We start from the raw sequence: 14,118 nt of genomic DNA on the forward strand, positions 1-14,118 counted from the left end.
TCCATAGCCACCTAAGCAGATTCTGTCCCCAAGGTACGAGCGGCGAGGATTCGTAGCGTTCAATTTGCATTCTAAAGTCCTGGCCGATGCAGAAGAAAGAAGAGGAGAGCCCTCTCCGCCTCACGGCGCTACTCTCCACCGGATCTCCTTGCTTTTCCCTCTCCCCCTCTCTCTCTCTCTCTCTCTCTCTTCCCTTCGTTTCCTTCCTTCCATTTGTCCCTTTATTATTTATACAGGGTGTGCAAACGAGTCAGACCGAAGGGATCTCCGGCTGACTGGCAACGTAAACAGGACAGCAGTCTCGATAAACCTAAATTGAAAGATCAGTCTAACCGCTAAACTGGTTTCCTACCAATTGAGTAATGATTCGTTTCAATTCCATTCTATACATGGTGTTCAACTGTTAAAGGGTAGGTACGGATAGTATCTTGAGAAATTTCTGGTTTAGATCAGAACTGGCTAGACTTAAGAAAATTTAATTGCAATCGAGGAAATGGAGGACATTTAAATATTTCTTTCGACAGAGAACAAAACACTTGGGTATCTATAATTTTTCAACGAGTTCAACCTTCGCTGATACGAATCGTCTAATTCCACTTTACGACGAGGAAATTCTCCTCGAAACGATACTTCGTAGTAAATATTTGACTATGAAGTAATTTGTGGACAACGAGATAAGATTCGGTACGAAATACTCTATTTATTCGACGATTAATCTTGAAACACGGTGTTACCCAATATCCCAGGCTCATCGTTATCCGAAAATATGAGAAGAAAAAAGAAACCGTGTAGCGGTGTCGAAATCTCAACGTTGTTATAAACAGAAACCATAAGCGAACACCATGAGTACGTACAAAATCTGGTGAAGTCGGTGAGGTTAACAGTCCTGGTGTCAGTGCATCGATGCAAATGCTCGAAAATGGTCAGCACCGGTTGTCTTTTTTATTTTTCGGATGCGTTGGCAATTTGATTTCGTATTCCGTCCCTCTGTCGCTTAGCCAACGCATGCATCGAAGGTTTATGGCTCGTATTTCCTCTTTAACGCCGATGTTGGTCCGACCACTGGTGATTCCACCTCGCCCTTTGTGTTCTCCTCTTTCTCTCTTCCCTTACGAAACTCTGGTTCTTCCTCTTGTTCGCCTCTTCCGCGACTCTTCGTGGACCCATCGAACCACGTCTCTTACGTCCAAATCCGTTGGATGGATTCCTGAATTTCGTAATCTCAACTCGTATCGTAATCCTACGCGTTTATGGACGCGACAGTCGTTTCGTAACACGCGTACCTCTGCTTTCCTCCTCGCTAAAGAGGTTTACGATGTTTCGGGTAGACGCACGGCCAGTTCGTTTAACGTCACCGGCTCGACACACGCTCCCGTTGCTCGTTCGCGGAACCTTCTAATTGACGAACGACCGTGCGGCCCCACGAAATTCGCGTATTTGCTCTAGCAATTTGTAGGGTCCTGCGGTGCGCGTTAATTAAACGAGACAGCATCGCACCGGTCCTGTTCGGATAAAAATACTCGAGGCTGGTGACCCCGGACGAGCAGGGATCCCAGGTTCAGAGGGAGTTCGAGGGAAAAGAAAGTTTTTTCTTTTTATACAGTTTCTTTATTGTTTCAACGTGTACGGAATAAATTGTATGGAAGGTCTTAAGGGTGCCTAAGCTCCGAAGTCTTCTGGTCACCCCATGGCAAGGTGGTTTTCCCAAATGGTCCCGCGTTTCTTTCGGCGTCCAGGGTGGGTCGAAACAGAATTCCCGTCGACGTATTCAGGCGAAAACTCGTCTCGTGGTTCGTTGCGAAGGTTAAAACCGTAACGCTTCTATCCTGGCTGGGTTCTCCGCGGTGTTGTACGTCCGCACACGAACCGGCCGAGCTTAACATCGGCAAGGCCCCTTGCCAGACCGCAATTACATCCCATAAAGCACGATTGAGACACGGTTCGACCATTATTCTCCCATACAGGGCCGTACAAAAGGGTCTGGCCGTTTAACGCGCCCCCATACGAGATGCTCGCTTTCGGAATTTATACACGTACATAGGTAGACGAGTCCGCGTACACGCACGAGCGTGTACTCGACGAACGAAAGCGTGGAAAAATGCGAGAGGAGAGCTCGGCTGGTCGACGCGCGTCCAGCGTCCACCGGTCAACGGAGTTCGCCTACGAGGAATCGCAGGCATTTTCTTCCGTAATTGCGACGGACCTTCGTCGTTCTTTCCTCCGCTGAAATGCGGAGGGAAAATATTCGCCAGAGGGAGAGAGAGAATTTCGCAGAAAATCTAAACCTTTGGAGGATTGTTCGGAGAATCCCAAGTCGAGACGACCCGCTCGGGATGAGAGACGAAATGGATAAACAAAGGGTGGCTGGAAAAGGCAGCCGTACCAAGGAGCCACTCGTTTAGAGGCATTCGTGGCGAATGAAAGCGGAGACAAGTTACATCGAGTAGAGCACAGTATTACTTCCCTAAGTGGCGGGAGCTTGCCTCGGTAGCTCGCCACTTGCTAAGGTAGCTACTTGTTTTACGATTCGATGCTATTTCTTGACGTGCCACTTGCAGAGACGATACTCCATCGAACGTTTTGCAGCCAATTAGGATTTAACGATTATCAAAAAGCGCGGCACCAACGACTGAACCGAAACGATAACCGAAGGCTCGCTAATGCGTTCGCGAGAAGATTCCTTCGGAGCTGGTCGCGATCGTTAGCGACCTCGAGCCGCGGGCGTAGAAGAAAAAAGGAGAAAAGTAATGAAAGAGGACGAGCGAGAAGAAACACGGTCTGGACGTTCGTTAAATTTTGTCTTCGTTAACGGACTCGTTCCCGATTCTCATCACCGTGTAAACACGTCGAAACTGTTGGACTCGCTGTGCAACTTCCATTCCGTCGAGGAAAGAGTTTCCTGAAGGAGTCCTACCGGAAGGAAACGAAAGAACGAGCGAGAGACGGTTTTTTCGTTTTTCAACCTTTCAGGGTAGAACAACGCGAAAGGAGAAAGGTAAATGTTGATTTAACCGGTGACGTTTAATGATGTCATCAAAATCCTCGAATCCCCTTTCAAAGAAACAATTTCAAAGGGGGAATTTTATAATCGTTCGCCATTAAGCGTTTTTATCGACGATTAGCAAGCTGTGAACAAATCATTTTTCCAACAATTTATCTTTCACGGTTGCTCAACGAAACGATTGCGCAATTTTATCCTTCCGTCTCTCGAATAACAACAAATACGTGCCGGCAGAGCATCGAGAGAAGATCGTAACCTACGTCTTCTTTGGAGTGAAAGTTGGTCCCGCCAGTTTCGTTTGTTTTATTTTTATTTGTTCGTCGCTGCTGTTCGTCTCGCGGTATGCACCCTCGTATTTTTCGTCCAAGTTAGTGGACGGATCCACCGAGTGAATTAGAAATTTCTGATCGCTCTCGGCGAGAGTATAAATGCATAAATTCATGAACGCGTCACCGACCGAGCAGGATTAGGGAAATGGACGGTGGAATTTGCATCCGTACGCGGTGCACACGCGTAATTCGTCGCGCTGGAAATGGACACTTCACGTGCTTTTACGTGTGCCGCTGGAAGGAGGAGCAGCGAAACGTTTCACGAGAAACTAGAGAATTCCTGTCAAATTTTCGGTATTTCGAAATTGTTCGTTGTTAACTGTAACTGGTAACCGGTCGTTTGAAATTTTCTGCGAACGCGTGTACGAGTTCGTCGACCTCGAAGGGTTAACGAAAGTTGCGCGTCCGACCGGCATGGACCACCAATGGTCCATGCGTCAACCGGTGATTAATTATCAAGATTACAGACGCGTCTAAATTGGTTCGAAGCGAAAACTCGAGATTCCATGGCAGAGGGCTGGAGAATTCCTGGTCGCATCAAACGTAAAGATCGTTCGCTTTGTCCCCTCTGTGGCCCTTTTCCTCCCTTTCGGTGGCGTTTCTTTTTTTTTTCAAGGCTGATTCTCAGCCACACTCTGCCTGCATCAGAGACGCTTTAAACGGGGACCAGAGACTCGCGCACCTCGGTACTTTCGTTCGAGGCCTTTAATTTGGCACGTGTTCCACTCTTGGCTATTGTTGCCATGATTGTTGGGTGGATCTCTCTCGCTGTCCCTTTCTACCCTTTCCTCGCATCGTCTCTCCCTTCGTCCTCTACCTTCGTTGGTCGCTCGGTTTTTTACCGTTGAAACACCGTGTACGACCGCTGGTAACGTACCACTCTGTGCGCCCACCGTGGACGGCACGCGTTTCGTTTCTTCGTGGCCGTTTTTCGCGCCGCCGGCGACTTTCCATCGGAACGAAACGTTTCCGACAACTTGAACGCGTTCCATCCTCCTATCCTCGAGCGGGACGCGTTCCACACGCTAAAATACACCATCCTCGCGAGCGGAAATCGAAGGAAGTTGAAGCTCCGTTCTTCTGGGACGATTGTTAGTCGCTGAAACTCGATGGGTTGTTTTAATCCTTTGACCCTCGTCGCACCCTCGAACGCATTCTGCTCCAATTCATTCTCCCTCCGTGCAATCAGCACCGATTTGACCCCGTTTCCGAGACTCCGATTCAGAGCACTCGTGTGACTTTCATTTTTCACAGCGACTGCTTTTTTTCTCCTTCATTGCGTCGTATAATCCTATTCGTCAAACGGATATATCATCGCGAAAGCAGTTGATCGTACGATTCCGCGTTCTAAAACAGCAGGACGACGGTGGAGGAAGTCTCGTTGCGCATCCCACGAGGAGAACGTACGAGAGCTGTCGCCGGAGAAGATAAAGGGTGTCGTGTATACAAAGAAAGCTGGCGGCACGCAGCGCGTGAGGAAGAACGATGGCGAAATTCCCTGTGTACGGTCCGTAAATTCCACACTTTACTGCCTGTCGCCGGTGAAATCGAAGCATATTATTTCAACGGAGCACGCGGGATCATCGTAGGTGGAAAGAAGACGGAAACGAAACTTAATGTCTTTCATTACGAGGATAAAATGTCTTTCGTCGAGGGGATGTTTCCCTCCCAGGGAAAGGTTGATCGAAACGCGTTTCGCAAACTACACCACCAGATACCGATCATCCTCCTCGAATTCCTCGAATATTCTTATTATTTGATTACGACGACGGGTTTCCTCTTCGAACAGCGTTGGGAAACATTTGTACGCCTCGACTATCGTGATATATTGGACAAAAATTGCTCTCTGATAGCGATTTCACTTGGAATCAATTTGACACGTTATTTTTTACTGTACTGGAATTTGTTTTATCTATACCTCCTGGAATTTAATAGGATCACTTGTGATAAGTGGCGCGGTAATCAGTTTCAGAAATCTCTTTTAAAAATATTCTGATCGAAAATATATGTAGCAAGAGGAAGCTTTGATATCCCCGCATTTTAATACCTACGTACATTGAAATCGATTCGATGCAGAAAATAGAAGCTTAAATCCGTTCGATTTGAAACGTTTAGGTATCTACGTTGTAGAGGTCTTCAGGGTATTTTTTAACACCCTGTATATCTACCTACGTCCTGAGTGTACCCTTTTGCATGAAATAGTATGTGTTTAGTAGAACGGGGGTGGCGGGTCGCTGGTTCGCCGGGACAGGTTTTCGATTAATCTGGGAAACTGTGATGGTTTGCAGGAGCTGAAGGAAAGCTTCAATTACGGCTTGTTCTGTCCGCCCGTGAATGGAAAAGCCGGAAAATTCTTGGACGAGGAACGTCGCCTGGGCGATTATCCCTTCAATGGACCCGTCGGCTACTTGGAGGTAAGAGACACATTTTTCTTTTTTTTTAACTTTGTTTCCTCGATGCGTTCGTTTGCGGAAAATTATTCCAAAAATTCTTGACCTAAAGAGTCATAGCCCCAAATCCTTTGAAAATTTAAAATCGATAAAATTTAGAATCTGTACATGTAAAATCGAATCTTGACTAATCAGATTCCAGGTAAGGTGCACCGCTGCTAATGGGATAATTTGAATTTTCATCCCTGACCTCCGCGACTATTCTCGTGGCGAATAATCGTCGATAGAGAAAGGTTGAATGCGGGGGTTTAAATAGGCTCCGGGGGTGCATTGACGCGGTCGAAAAGGTTATTTCAGCTACAAGATTGCCCGGTCCCATTGACGTGTCCTCTCAAAGGGAACGAGAGAGAGAGAGAGGGAATGAATCGAGAAAGAGGTTTTGCTTGTGAATATCAAGGGGTTTACTCGACAACCGACAGCTACCACGTTTTTTCTGCGTCCCTCGGGTCAAGGAGGGTCCGTGGCTATTTTTTCCGCGAGTCTATTTTTTTCTCTTCACCTGGCGAGCGGAAAACAGTGCGTTCTAGTCGATCGAGGAAGAAGGGTTGCTCCTGACCGTGGTGGAATAACAAGCCTTGACGCGTGTTGAACACTTCCTTCAAGTGCATACGTTATTTTTTCGACGCAATAATCATGGCTTTGAGATTCAGAAAGAACTCGTTCTCGGACACTGAAGATTCCGTGGCGGAAAGCCCGATTCATCTGGATAAAATAGTAAATCTTCATAATTTAACCCTTTAAAATCCATCTGTCATCTCGCACACGATCATTTCCACCGTGGCACTGAAATACTTTCACAGTAGGAGTAATCATGATTAATAAGACACACAGTAGTATAGATTATTGCGAATATTAACGCGTCGACTACCGTAGTGAAAGTGGCTATATGTGGTAAGGCAAGTCATTAAGAACACAGGCACTTAATTTTTTTCATATATTCCTGTATTTTATTGGTACAGTATTAAAATTACTTAATAATTTCATTTTTTTATTACATTCAATTTGTTGCATTATCGATGCATCGCGACCACCATGTTGCATACATCCGCTTTCCCTGTGACGGTCAATCTATTAATAGCCAGCAATAATCAATACATTAATTACATTACATTAATGGCAGTTCTAAAATCTAATATCCTTCGGAATATTCGATTTGCTGCGTGGCAAGGTAATACTTGCCGATTAATTGAAAATAGAAAAAGAAATAGTTGGCTCGTCGAAGGCGATGCACTCGAAGACACGCCTGCATCCGAGAGTCGTCGATCCTGGATGACTGTTTGAAACGGGAATTCGCGAAAAACAAATAATCCCACGGTTGGTTAACGAGATCTGGATGCTGTACGTGGTGTGTTTTCTTGCGTAACCGGATCTAGTTCTCGTCTCGGTGTTCGCGTTCCTGTTGTTCTTCTCGTCTCCGTCGAGAGCTTCGATCGGTTCCAGCGCAGAGAGAATTCACTTTCCCGACTCCGTTTGCTTACCTTTCGAGGCTCGTTCAGCTCGCACGAGTTACAAATTATCCGACACGTTCGTCACCTGCGAACGAAAAAGTCCGTTCGACGAATGGCTTCGTTCCGGTTTCCTCGTTTCCTGACCGCGTATTCGATCCACCCGGTGCGCGCCGCTCGTAATTCCACCCATTCTCGTTCGCAGTTCGCCGAATTGCACGAAAATCTAGCTAAAAATTCGCGAAACCATCTGACCGAGTTACCTTGCAGAGGAAAAACGAACGATCCATCGGTTAAAAGGCCAAGAATGATCGATTTTTCTCTTCTCCAGGCGCGACCTTGATCCGCTTGAAGAGAGCCGGAGGATTTTCAGCTCGTCCATTTCGCGAAATATTTCAACGTCGAGGTGGAAGATGTAGATAAAGTGCGAACGTCTGAAGATGGAACGCAGCGTGTTTTACTTTTCATCTTTTTTCTCTCCCCCATCCCCCCCCCCGCCCTCCTTTTTTTTCTTATTTCTTCATCTACTTCTCGTACCGCGGCTAAGTTGCACGCAATAACGCGGATAGAAATAAATACGCGAGGTTAGACAGGCCCATAGATCACACCTGTATTCGGTACCATCGGTGTTCGCAACAGCCTTTCTTTTTTTTTATTTTTTGTTATTTTATTTTTTTTGTTTCTTACACTCATCGATCCAGGGTTGCGCTCTCGAGTACCCCTCGGTTCTCGTCACGCGAGATTCACTTTCAGGGACGAGCTGACTCGCGACTGGTAGCCACTTCTAACTACCTACCACGGTGTCACGTTCGTCTCGCGAAACACCTAGACTCGATCGTTGACCACCATTCTCATGGCGCAAGCATCCATTTTGAGTCGTCCTGTAGACGTTGAAAGGAATTCGCTTCAGCCGAATAGTTTAGCGGTTAAAGCGATCCTCCTTGAAAGAAGGGGATGACGTATACGTACGCGGTAAGCGTACGGCGTGTCTCTAATTTGCATCGCAGTTCCCTTGATAATCATAATTGCTGCTAACGGTGGTCATTAACGCGGCCGTAGCCGCGATATTGCCTACCCGTCAGTAATCTAACGCTATGAAGTATGACGCGTCCGATAATTACAAAGAACCGGCAAACCACCAGGAAGCGACAGGGTGAATCCCCGTCGAGTCGGGATAATTTTAATACTTCAACCGTTCACCGTTCTCATGCTATGCATCGTTAGAAGGAAATATGTTTGAAATAAAAGAAAATACTACGAAGAAGAATGTCGACGGTATCGTGATGTAGCGATCGAGCAAAACGGGGCCTCGAAAAAAGCGTGCGGTACGGTGTCTAGACGTCACGGCCGGACGAAGCCGTTCGCTTCAATCTGCTCGCGCGAGTATCGCGCGAATGATGGATGATAGTTCGGTTAAAGCCATATCGTCGCTTTTGAAATTCGCAGCTCAAGTACAAAAGGCGGGTCTACAAGATGCTGCATCTGGACGAGAAACAGCTGAAGGCGATGCACACGCGAACGAACCTGCGAAGGTTACTGGAATACGTGGCAAACAGCCAGGTGGAGAAGATCGCCAAGATGTGCAGCAAGGGTCTAGATCCTAATTTCCATTGCCAGGAAACCGGAGGTAAGAAGCCGGTTTTCTTTTGCTTTCAATTCTTTCCATAGTCCTATGTAAACTCTCGCAAAAAAAAGTACGTAGGCGAGTTAAAGAACCAAATGGGTCGATCATGGATCAAACTGTTCGTCAAACTTCAAGGTTTAAATCGATGTATCGTAGGTGCCGTTTCGCAATAATTTGATGTCACGTAATCGCGTACTTTGGATTCGTTTCAATATTCATTGACTCGTATCCCTGACGACGAGCTTGGAGCCAGAGAAAAAGCAGCTGTGTTATTCTTACAGAAACTCCATTAACCTTGGCTACAACTTTGAAGAAGCCGTCGAAGGTGATAATAGCCCTGGTAAACGGAGGCGCCCTGTTGGATTATCGAACGAAGGAGGGTTTGACGGCGATGCATCGAGCCGTCGAGAGGAACAGTTTAGAGGCGGTGAAAACGTTACTCGAACTTGGCGCCAGTCCAAATTACAAAGACACCAAGGGGCTGACGCCGCTTTATTACAGCGTTATTTACAAAACTGATCCGATGCTCTGCGAAACGCTGCTCCACGATCACGCCACCATTGGCGCTCAGGATCTGCAGGGCTGGCAGGAAGTGCATCAGGTTAAACGACAATTTCAATCATCAAAACCCTTTTTGTTCGATTAATACGCGAAGGGTTGAAAATCTGCCATCGTATCCCTCGATCCTTCGAATCTACAATTTATTTATTTTTTTTTTTTTTCGTTCGCTCACAAACGAAGGGTAGATTTAAAGGACAGAACGGAAGCTCGGTTTAATTATAATCGTCTCCCCTTCGATAATCGATAACTTTGCTGATGTATCTTTGCAGGCCTGCCGCAACAACCTGGTCCAGCACCTGGATCACTTGCTTTTTTACGGCGCCGACATGAACGCGCGTAACGCATCCGGTAATACACCGTTGCACGTTTGCGCAGTGAACAACACGGACTCCTCTTGTATACGCCAGTTGCTGTTCAGAGGTGCCCAGAAAGACAGTTTGAATTACGCGAACCAAACACCGTACCAGGTAGCCGTGATCGCTGGGAACATGGAGTTAGCCGAGGTCATCAAGAACTATCAGCCAGAAGAAGTTGGTGAGTTCCGTCACGACCCCGACATCGAGCAACAGGGATGATTGGCGAATGGGTATACCGTAGACCAGTTAAATTTCGCGCGATTTTTCAAACGATTTTTAATTTTAATTTAGAAAGGTGTTCCGTTGGTCAAGGTCACGATTGGCCCACCTCCGTTGTTCGAGAGATAATCCATCGGTTAATATTGTTAAATACAACCTTATCTTTAACCTTCGATCGGTTCTACATTGCGTAACGAGTAATAACGAGTACTCGATTCCGGCGAATTCGTCTGTTCTCCTTAAATCCATTGTAAATTAGAACGTTCGACGACATCGTTTTACACTCGAGATTACGGAACGCGATCGAGTTATCAGATAAAGAAAGTAAAACGAAAAACGTGGGCTTCGACCAAGATCGTTCGGGGAACTGTTTGGTAGCACGTCTCGAACAGCTTGGCATGTGCATGCACGTAGTACAGCTTCTGGTGTTCTATTTTTTTTTTTCTCTCTCTCTTTTTCTCTTCTTCATCTTCTCCACCTTGTCGAAGACAACACACGCTTCAGCGCTTGTCGATAGAAAGTAGAGACACTTATGTTAGATTAGACGACTAGTGTACAAATCTCCATATCGTGTATGTACGTATACAGAATTGTGCGTGTATCTGTGTTTCTGTGCTGTGTAATTAAAACGTACGATCTTTGTAACAGTCTGGTGAGATTTTTTGGTGGTGATGGTCTTGTAAGACGTGTCGAGTATTCTTTTGTAACCGTAACGGCAAGTAACGACTGAAGTTTTTTGATCGCTTTTTTGTTGAGTAACTAACGATGCCGTATCTTTGGATCGAGTGACATCATCGTTGCCGGATTATCGATCGATTTCGATGTATTTAGGTTGGTGTAAAACGTTTGTTGTGTTTCCTTTTCAAAAAAAAACAAAAAAACAAAAAAATCATCACTGTTTCGAAGATTTATGACTGGAACTTTTTACACCAAACTGATGCGATAATTGTTGGAACAAACTTTGTTCGATCGATGTACCCTGCAGCGTTGAAGTCGCGAGAATAAGTTGATTAGTAATGTTTGGGTAGTTTCGACGTAATTTGTGAGTTTTCGTGTGTCATGGTGGACGAATAGAAGCTCGTCCAAAATCTTGCGACGGTGATTGCATCAAAATCATCCGATGCACAAGCTGTGTCTAACCAAAACTGTGACTGGTAACCTCGGCCACATTGTATCGTACAAAACAGATACAAGCAAACCGCGACGAATACGTGACTGTTGCGTGTGCTTCGTTCACAGCTTTCTTTTATAGGTGGTACAGACACGTGTAATGCGATGTAACGTGTCGCGTAATTGAACGTATAGGAGAAGGTGGTCCTCTAACTACTCTTCCTCTTCTCAAGGAAAATTCGCGTTAAATTACATAATATATTGCAAGTAACGTTACACGTGGCTGTACCGATCTGAAGACTAACAAGTTGGATCGTTGTTGTTTCTAACACGCGAACGATCACCTGTCGAGTAACGTTTGAGTAGACGCGCGTGGGTGCGTGTGTGTGCACCGGTACAGCTTGCGAGTCCGCTTTGATGAGTCCCGTGGCGATCTTCGATCCGTGAAACGGTGCGCCAAGAACCGTGGGACGATTCGAAAGCACCGAATCAGAAGCGCTAGAACACGCAGTTTTGAAAGCAGCCGTTGGCTCGAAACAAAGTGTCGAGCGACTCGTTGAAAAGTTCGTGTCAGCTGTCGGGAAAATCGGTCGTGATATCTTTCGACTCGTGAGAGGAGAAAAAGAAAGGCAGGCGAGTGGCAGGAGAAACGGGTCGTTCGTTTCGAGGAAGACGAATACTTGTAAGGCTAAGTAATCCTTTCTTTACTTATCCTTGCAACCCTCGATTTTGCAGTACCGTTTAAAGGGCCGCCACGCTACAACCCGAAACGACGCTCGGTGGCCTTTGGCGGCGCGTCCACGATGACCACGAGCTGTTCGGCCAGTAACTTGGGCACCCTCACCAGGATACCGTCCGCCGAACAACAGCATCACATCGCTTCCGGAACGACCGGATCCGGCGGTCCTAGCCTCACCAGAACGATCTCGGTGGAGCAGTACACGTCGAGCATCAACGCGGTCACGAGAGTACCGTCCGCCGAGCAATACGCGACCGGCAACCTCACCAGAGTACCGTCCACCGAACAACAACAGTACCTATCCACCGGTACGCTGAACAGAGTACCGTCCGGCGAACAATACGCCAGCCCGATCGCGGCCACGGCTGCTTCTACCACCGTTACCAGGCTCATCTCCTCTGACCAATACACCGTGGCTACCGGTACGCTAACCAGAGTACCGTCCACCGAACAATACCCGACCGGTACGCTAAGCAGAGTACCGTCCACCGAGCAGTATCCGAGCAGAGGTTTGTCCGGTGACCAGTACACCGGTACGACCGGCTCGATCGCGAGGACCGAGTCGCATCACGGCAGCCTCGCCAGAGTACCGTCCATCGACACAACCAGAAACGACCTACAAAGAATACCGTCCGAGCAACACATGGCCACCGGCAGATCCCTCGAGCAGAACGGCCATCGGATCACGTCGGAGTACCAGAGCCCGAATTCGCTGAGGGATCCTAACGCGAGGTAAGCATAAACTGTCTTTGCGTTCCCTATCGCGCGCGAGAATCGATTGCTCTCGAAATTCGATTTCCTTAGCCCATTCTTTTTCTTTTGCCTCCATTCCTTTCTTTACTGAAGATCGAACCACACGTTCGTCGTCGACGTGAAAAGAAAAAAGGGGGCTCGATTTTCATGAAAGGAGGAACGGTGTTGTTATCTTCTTCCATCCCGTATTAATTGGGGTTACTCGAATTCGAAGCAAAGACAATTTACGCTAATCTCGCGAGATTTGTCGAGCATCAACGTTTCGACCCTATACGAGTTACGCTCCATTTCAAGATTACCAGCGACCACGGAGAACTATCAGAACGTAAGATTGGAGGGGCTGACAAGGCTGCAAGAACACCGGCTCGAGCTTCAACACCGTCTCGACTTGCATAGAACGATGGAGATGCCGCCGTCGCCGTCGCCGAGCAGCAGGAGTCTAGCTCCTTTCAGCTCGGCTAGCTCGAGCCTATCCGAAGGCAGCAATCAACCGTCCGGCGAAGATTCCGCCAGCATCGTCACAGGTATACCACAAACACACACAAACACACAGGTTTATTTTCTTCGACCTTTAACCACGATCTCTCTCGTCGGACGAGAGAAGGAAAGCACCCAGCACCCTTCAACGAGAGGATCCTCCCTGCTGCCTGTTTATATGGATAATACACGAATGCAAGAATGACGCGAACAAACATAGAGATATAATTTGGACGGAGAGCGAGAGATTATTTTTTATATATATATATACATATATATATGGCGTGACTCGAACGTCGAACCATCACCATCAGGATCCCGCGAGCTTATTAGCTGATGTAACATCAGAGCAACTTAGACTTTCGTTACTGCCACGTGCTGAATAGTTATAGACGAGTTCAATGATGATGAGATTCTTCCTAGATTTAAGGTAGCATCACATACACACACACACACACACACACTCACCCGTTCTGAATCATCTAGCGTTGCATGACGTTCATCGCTCTAAGGCGACCAAGTTGATCGAACCGCGAGAATGGAACCAAGCCTCCATTTATTCTGTGAATTTCTAGACAAGAGCCTGGGTGACACAGCCTCCGATGTGATCAGCGACAGTTCCGGAGTTGGCACCTCTCAGTCGGACACCACCAATTCCCTCTCCATCCCTGGAACTACCGTCGTTTGCGTTGAAAGCTACAACAGCGGGATCCTGGGACATCTGAATATCAATCAAGGAGACATCCTCGAAGGTATTTCCTTCGTCATTTCGACACCTTCTTTATTTTCTCTTTACTATAAATTTATTTTCTTTTTTCTTTTGTTTTTGTTGGGACAGTCACTGGAGCTACCGACTGTGGTCTTCTCGAAGGAGTCCTTCGCGGTCAGGGCACGGGTCTGTTTCCTGCACACTGCGTGCAGGAAGTTAGACTTCGCCATACGAACATCCCGTTGGGCCCTCAGCCGGCCAGGGATGGACGTAACAGAGTATTGGGCCGCAGAGAATCGCAGCACAAGTATTTCGCTACTGCTCCTAGATTGAAGAAACCGTAAG

General features: G+C 47.0%; 1 protein-coding gene across 9 annotated transcripts in view; it reads left to right on the forward strand.

The window, feature by feature from the left end:
- Prosap (SH3 and multiple ankyrin repeat domains prosap) overlaps positions 1-14,118 on the forward strand; it is a 94,140-nt gene that overhangs the window by 75,235 nt on the left and 4,787 nt on the right. For 6 of the 9 annotated variants that reach the window (XM_034340802.2, XM_034340807.2, XM_034340805.2 and 3 more), the window contains 8 exons: positions 5,619-5,744; positions 8,672-8,852; positions 9,131-9,450; positions 9,680-9,944; positions 11,831-12,566; positions 12,882-13,111; positions 13,640-13,816; positions 13,903-14,113. In XM_034340802.2, coding sequence (XP_034196693.2) covers positions 5,619-5,744; positions 8,672-8,852; positions 9,131-9,450; positions 9,680-9,944; positions 11,831-12,566; positions 12,882-13,111; positions 13,640-13,816; positions 13,903-14,113 — 2,246 coding nt within the window. Of the gene's footprint in view, positions 1-5,618; positions 5,745-5,779; positions 6,495-8,671; positions 8,853-9,130; positions 9,451-9,679; positions 9,945-11,830; positions 12,567-12,881; positions 13,112-13,639; positions 13,817-13,902; positions 14,114-14,118 lie in introns of those variants that run through there. The other 3 variants (XM_034340809.2, XM_034340810.2, XM_034340808.2) reach the window with 2 other exon arrangements.

Source organism: Osmia lignaria, chromosome 15 (assembly GCF_051020975.1).
Source record: "Osmia lignaria lignaria isolate PbOS001 chromosome 15, iyOsmLign1, whole genome shotgun sequence".
Lineage (NCBI taxonomy): Eukaryota > Metazoa > Arthropoda > Insecta > Hymenoptera > Megachilidae > Osmia > Osmia lignaria.